The 6,369-nt window shown below is 41.3% G+C and overlaps 2 protein-coding genes across 2 annotated transcripts in view; both read right to left on the bottom strand.

Moving 5' to 3' along the window:
- Positions 1-5,216: 5,216 nt before the first annotated feature.
- On the bottom strand, positions 5,217-5,843 carry LOC108289377 (thymosin beta 4 X-linked). Its single transcript, XM_017508813.2, has one exon. The coding sequence runs from the start codon at positions 5,758-5,760 to the stop codon at positions 5,626-5,628; it is 135 nt and encodes a 44-aa protein (XP_017364302.1). The 5' UTR covers positions 5,761-5,843; the 3' UTR covers positions 5,217-5,625.
- A 221-nt stretch (positions 5,844-6,064) lies between these two features.
- The window catches only part of LOC119468246 (thymosin beta-4-like), a 1,598-nt gene continuing 1,293 nt past the window's right edge, over positions 6,065-6,369 (bottom strand). The window contains exon 3 of the mRNA XM_037731460.1: positions 6,065-6,068. Coding sequence (XP_037587388.1) covers positions 6,065-6,068 — 4 coding nt within the window. The remainder of the gene's footprint in view (positions 6,069-6,369) is intronic.

Below are 6,369 nucleotides of genomic sequence, written 5' to 3'. Positions count from 1 at the left end.
AAAGAAGCTGGGTGAATCATAGTTGGATAAATGAACGGATACCTGGCTCATGTCAGATACGGCTGTTCATTCACATACGTCTGCCTCTCCCATGGGCAAAGAGTAGGCTCAGACCTTATTCAACTTCCTATTCCAGCAGCTAGGAAAGAGCCAGGCAAATAGGTACTCAGTAAATGTTTGTTGAGTAAAGAATGACTCTTTCTAATTAGCCAGGCATGCTGGTACACACCTGTAGGCCTAGCTGCTCGAGAGGCTGAGGTGGGAGGATCTCTCAAGTCTGAGAGTTTGAGGCTGCAGTGAGCCAGGATCGCAACACTCCACTTGCACTACAGCCTGAGTGACAGTGAGTAAGACCCTGCCTCAAAAAAAAAAAAAAAAAAAATGACACTTTCTACCCTCCAAGCAAGTCACCGTCATTTTAAGTAGAAATAACCATGTGGCATTCCATATATATTTTTAATCTTGTGAAATATTTTTGTTTCTAGATTAAGAAAATGCTATCACAAAGTCTCTGTGTGGTCAAAGGTATCAGCCACTTACAGCGTTCAATGTGGTAATGAGGAAAGGCATAATTTCCTGTGGTTTGACAATAACGTGACAGGAATAGTTCCAATTGCTTTGAATAGATTATTGTCCCCCTGCATTGAAGTTCCAAACTGTGGAATCCTACTAAACAAATGTGACCAGCCCTCAGCCAGCCAGGTGCTGTGCTTATGGATACATGTGGTCATCATTTTGCTAGGTTCTCTGAGGGATTTCAAATTTTGAGCAACCATTTCAGCCCCCAACAATCATATAGTTGAATTGGAAAAAGGAGGCAAACAGAGGATGGGGAAGGATTTAGCAATAAGAAATATTTCTCTGGAGATTCAACATCCATGCCACAAAATCATAGCAAATGATAGATTTTAAAATAGTGTCTCTCCAGGTTGGGTGTGGTGGCTCACACCTGTAATCCAAGCACTTTGGGAGGTGGAAGCAGGGGGGTCACTTGAAGCCATGAGTTTGAGACCAGCCTGAGCAACATAACAAAACTCTGTCTACACACACACACACATTTCTTTTTATTAGGACTGACTACATGCCTGTAGTCCTAGCTACTCAGGAGGCTGAGGTGGGAGGATCACCTGAGCCCAGGAGTTTGAGGCCATAGTGCAGCTATAATAGGGCCACTGCACTTCAGCTTGGGCAACAGACCAAGGCCCTACCCAGAAAAAAAAACCAACAACGAAACACTATTTGTCCAGTCCATTTTTAAATCTTGGGCATTCCTCAGCAAGGATTCTCAAAAAATAATAGGCAAGAGTTACCATGCCCATTCTTTCTATGCTAATACAAGATTTGATTGCAAGGTGAAGAATCAGTCAATTTCCTTCAAACTTCACTCACCATTGAGCTTTTGGAGGGATTTGAATTAATCACTCTAGACGCATTTGGAGAAATGGCCACTGTAAAACAAAGAATAGGTATTAAACCTTATCTAGAAATTCATAGCCCTTAGGCTCATCATGTACCCTAAAAATGGAAAAGCATAATTTCTTAGTATTTTCTACTTGGAGTTAGATGAAAAATGCCTCTTGTAACTCATGGAGGGCACAGAAGGGCAGAGACTGCATCTTCTTACTTACAGCTGTGTCTCTGTGGCAAATGAAATACCTGGCATGAAGTGGTGGAATGAACTAATGATCCAGTGCTCTGGCTTCATAATACGAAGTTGGCTATAAGTATTGATTCAAATCAGCACAACCAAGGACGGTGGCAAATTACTGTTCAAAGCTCTTTAAATATATATTTTTTTAAAAAAGATTTAAAATTGTGGTATCTAACCTGACATTCACATGTTCAAAGGGACCCCAAAACAAGCATGTTAAATGAAGTCGTGGCTGGACGCGGTGGCTCACGCTTGTAATCCCAGCTCTTTGAGAGGCTGAGGCAGGTGGATTGCTTGAGCTTGGGAGTTTGAAACCAGCCTGGGCAACATGGCAAAATTTAAAATAAAATTAGCCAGGCATGGTGGCGCATGCCTGTGGTCCCAGCTACTCAGAAGGCTGAGGAGGATCGCTTGACTCTGGGAGGTGGAGGCTACAGTGAGCCGAGATCGCACCACTGCCCTCCAGTCTGGGTGACAGAGTAAGACCCCATCTCAAAAAAAAGAAAGAAGAGGAAGAAAAAAGGAGGAGGAGGAAGAAGGAAGAAGAAGAAGAAAGGAGGAGGAGGAAGAAGGAAGAAGAAGAAGAATAAGTCTCCATCAAGTAAGGGGAGAAGTGTATATTAAAGCCCTAATGTGTCTAATACTATGCAAGGCGCTTTGGGGCACAGAAGGAAGAGCGCAGAGTGTATGTACACAATGAATGCAGCATGCACCAGCCCTGCCTACAAAAGTCTCAGAAGCCAGGAGCAAAGACGGTACTAGCACGACAATGTGATTAGAGAAATGAAATGCTATGCAAGTGTCCAAGGAAAATATAAACTAGGAAAATACAGGTCTTAGAAACATTTTCTTCTTAGCTTGCTTTGTTGTACATCTCTGCCTTACATTTGTAATTTCACCCCTTCTCATTACATGCAGAGAAAACCTAGTTGAGTCCCAAATTGGTGTGTTTGATTCTCTTAGATTGCAGTGTAAGCCACTCTTGAAAGTGTAATCTAAAAGAAAGAATTTGGCGGGTGTGGAGTGGGGAGGGTATTTTTTCTTATTTTCTTGCTAGGCTAGTGAAGGCTACCAGGGTAAACGAAGCATTAAGTGCTTTCAGTGTTCTTAACGTTTTAAGTTTACATTCTTGAACAAAGACTCAAGATTTTTTATTTTTACTTTTTGTCTGTAATGTTGTTTCCAAAATGCACTGTTCTTTCTAGTAAGCACAAAATTGACCCCATATGTTTAGAAAAAAAATGCAGAAATATTTTCTTTTTGTCTCTTGAGGAATTACATGCTTCTTTGGGGGAAAATAAATAGACCTTCCTTGTGCATTTAAAGGAGACAATACCTGATTTTGACTATAATGGGTCTCTTATACAGCCGAGAGATTCAAGGTTTGTTAAGATTTTGAAACCCCCCCCCACACCCCCATACATACACAACCCAAAAGCTGTGTTGTTCTCCAGAAAGAATAAAGTAGCTTTAAAATTCCAACCACTGGAAGGCTGGAAATGTGGCTGTGATGGTTGACAAATTTGCAAGATTTCAAAATGAAGCCCGCTCAATCTCAAAGGTGCTTTAGTGAGTCTCTTTTTATTTCCTTTATTTTGGCTTTGTCTTTATCAATTCAAAATTTGCAGAAATCCTAGACAAAACTGTGTGACCTCCTGGGGGGAGGAGAAACATTCATAGGGTCTCCTTCAATCCCAGCGTTCTCTCATTCTAAGGGTAAATCTAATTGTCCCCGTTGTATCTTTGAAAAATACTGTCGACTCCCAAGTCTTACATAGCAGGAACATATATTCCCACACTGATTCATAAATACCCCTAGCCCTTCTGGGAAGAATCTCTCTTGGGAAAAAATGAAGAATCCCCCATCAAAAATTTAAAAATAAATAAATGAAGTCTCTCCTATTCCCGTGTGCAGCAGTTAAGCGTACAGTGTGATATAGGCAGAAGCTTCTGAATTTCCCCATTCCACATGCCAAGCAGCCTGAATGCAATCATTACCAGATTTTTTATTTTACTTGTTGTTGTTGCTGTTTTAGCTTTGTCCTCCTAGGAGAGAAGGGCCTTTTATTTCATGAATCATCTCTTTTTTCTAAATGTTCCTTCTTCAACTGAGGAACACTGGAGCTGTGTTAATTTCTTAAAATTTTCTTTCGTCTTTGCATTGTTTGAAAAAGGCACACAGCAAAAACCTACGTAGGAATGGTTTCTCTTTGTGCCTTGGGCATTTGCACTGTGCCCACACCCTTCCTTACAGGAAAGAAAAGAAAACTGTAGGTCTCCAGGCCCGTCTCCATTTTGAGACCTTTGTACTCACTCCTCTGTCTTCTCTCCACGGAGCTGAGCGGGCTGTGGCGCTTCAGGTTTTGTAGCAGCCTCTGCAGCAGCCAGTACACACCCCTTGCAATGCAGAGCAAGGCTTCTAGCCCGAAGGTCTACTTGATTGTCTAACCCACAGGTAAATGGTTTCCTGTGCATTTCTCAAAGTGTTGAGCAAAGGAAATGAAAGCAACCAGTTCAATAGTGATCAACAGTTTTCCCTACCCATCCCCTTCAAAAAGAGTATTTTCGTAAGTCGGTTTTGAGAGAAAAATGTTTAACTTCTTGGACATTTGCATTGTAAAATTTAGCTTTGCCGAGACATTTTGTGAACCAAGAGCCTTCTTAAATGCTGTTGTTTCGGCTTAATAAAATTGGTGCTTATAAAAAAAAAAAATCTCCACCCTTCCCTGCAGAACCGAGGAATCCATTAAGGATTAAAGACCTTTAAGAATGGCAAATCTTTTTTTTAACTCTTAAAAAATTGATATTGTTTCTCTGTCTTCCCACACCAAGGACTTCGCTTTTACCCATCAGTGAAAATAACTACTTCTGATGATTGAGAAGTTAAAAAGGACTTAAAGACCTAAATGTGTTAATTCCCACCTGCTTTAAACTTAGTACAAATCTCACCTGTGTCCTGCTAGTGTCCCTTAAACCCAAAAGATCGAATAAGTATCTTTTAAATCCAAAGATTATGCAAACGAAGAGGACCCAATAAATTTAAAATCATGTTTACTAATGGTAACTGTATTCATTAAAGCAATTTTAAATATTGAACTCTAATTAGGAAGCATTCATTAGAAAGTAAGCTCAAGCCCTAAATTTCTTCCTAGAGCTGCTGCTAAAAATATAATTTTTACTCATTTATGTTAATATTAGCACTTGGTTAAATAACCGATTTCAATTTCATACCTGAAATAAGATACTGTGCCGTAAATTATCACCTTCATTTTCTTGAGCATGTGCAATAAAGTGTTGGCTTATCAAAACCCGTTAAAAACTACAAATATATTTTATTAAAGCTCTCATACGATTCATACTAGGAATTCCATCAGCCTGAAAAAATGATCTCCTAATCACCTAGTATAGACAAGGGATTTTGCAAACCTAGGTGAAACCCTGTTTCTATGCCATAAGGGAATTTACCCAATCACCAGATGCTTGTCCCTCCCCAGTGGACCAAGAGGCAGGCCTCTTTACAAGGTTTCATCCCCGATCCTTCCAGAGACCAAACAGACACACCAGCTAAGTTTTTAAACTTTTTATTTGCATATTAAAAAAATTGTGCATTCCAATAATTAAAATCATTTGAACAAAAAAAATGGCACTCTGATTAAACTGCATTACAGCCTGCAGGATACCTTGGGCCAGCTTGGTTTTACTCTAGGTTTCACATTCGTCCCACCCCACTTCCTCCACCCCACTTCTTCCTTCACCAACATGCAAGTTCTTTCCTTCCCTGCCAGCCAGACAGACAGATGGGAGAGGCAGGCGCGGCTTTCGTTGTCAGTAGTTCTTTGATGTGAAAGGGGCAGCACAGTCATTTAAACTTGATCCAACCTCTTTGCATCTTACAAAGTTAAACAGCTAAAAGAAGTAAAATAAGAAGGCAATGCTTGTGGAATGTACAGTGCATATTGGCGGCGCACGACTCATTACGATTCGCCTGCTTGCTTCTCCTGTTCAATCGTTTCTTTGGAAGGCACTGGATTTTTCTCTTGCATTTCTGTCTTCTTCAGTTTCGACTTATCGAAATTCTCGATCTCAGCCATATCGGGTTTGTCAGACATGGTTGCGGAGGAAAAGCGGAGCGAGGCGCACGGATGAGCGAAGTCTGGTCTGCGCAGTGGCCACCACCGAGTTCTAATTTTTGTATTTTTAGTAAAGACAGGGCTTCTCCATGTTGGTCAGGCTGGTCTTGAACTGTTGACCTCACGTAATCTGCCTGCCTTGGCCTCCCAAAGTACTGGGATTACAGATGTGAGCCCCTGCGCGCCCCGCCACTTGTTTATCTTTTAATTTTTTCTTTCAGATGGGTCTTGCTATGTTGCCCAAGGTGGTCTGGAATTCCTGGTCTCAAGGAATCTTTCTGCTTCAGCTTCCCGAGTAGCCCCAAATAACCGACAGTTTTTTTTATTTTTTTATTTTTGAGATGGAGTCTCACTTTGTTTCCGAGGCTAGAGTGCAGTAGCGCAATCTCAGCTGACGGCAACCTCTGCGTCCAGGTTCAAGCAATTCTCCTGCCTCAGCCTCCCAAGTAGCTGGGATGACAGGTGTCCACCACCATGCCTGGCTAATTTTTTGTATTTTTAGTAGAGACGAGGTTCCACCATGTTGGCCAGACTAGTGTAAAACACCTGACCTCAAGTGATCCGCTCACCTCAGCCTCCCAAAGTGCT

The sequence above is a fragment of the Cebus imitator genome, unplaced genomic scaffold (assembly GCF_001604975.1).
Source record: "Cebus imitator isolate Cc_AM_T3 unplaced genomic scaffold, Cebus_imitator-1.0 Scaffold401, whole genome shotgun sequence".
Lineage (NCBI taxonomy): Eukaryota > Metazoa > Chordata > Mammalia > Primates > Cebidae > Cebus > Cebus imitator.
The sequence above is the reverse complement of the archived record's forward strand: the minus strand, read 5'-3'. Positions and strand labels throughout refer to the sequence as shown.

Coding starts and splice junctions, on each gene's coding strand:
- LOC108289377 (XM_017508813.2), bottom strand. CDS start 5,760: ATGTCTGACAAACCCGATATGGCTGAGATCGAGAATTTCGATAAGTCG.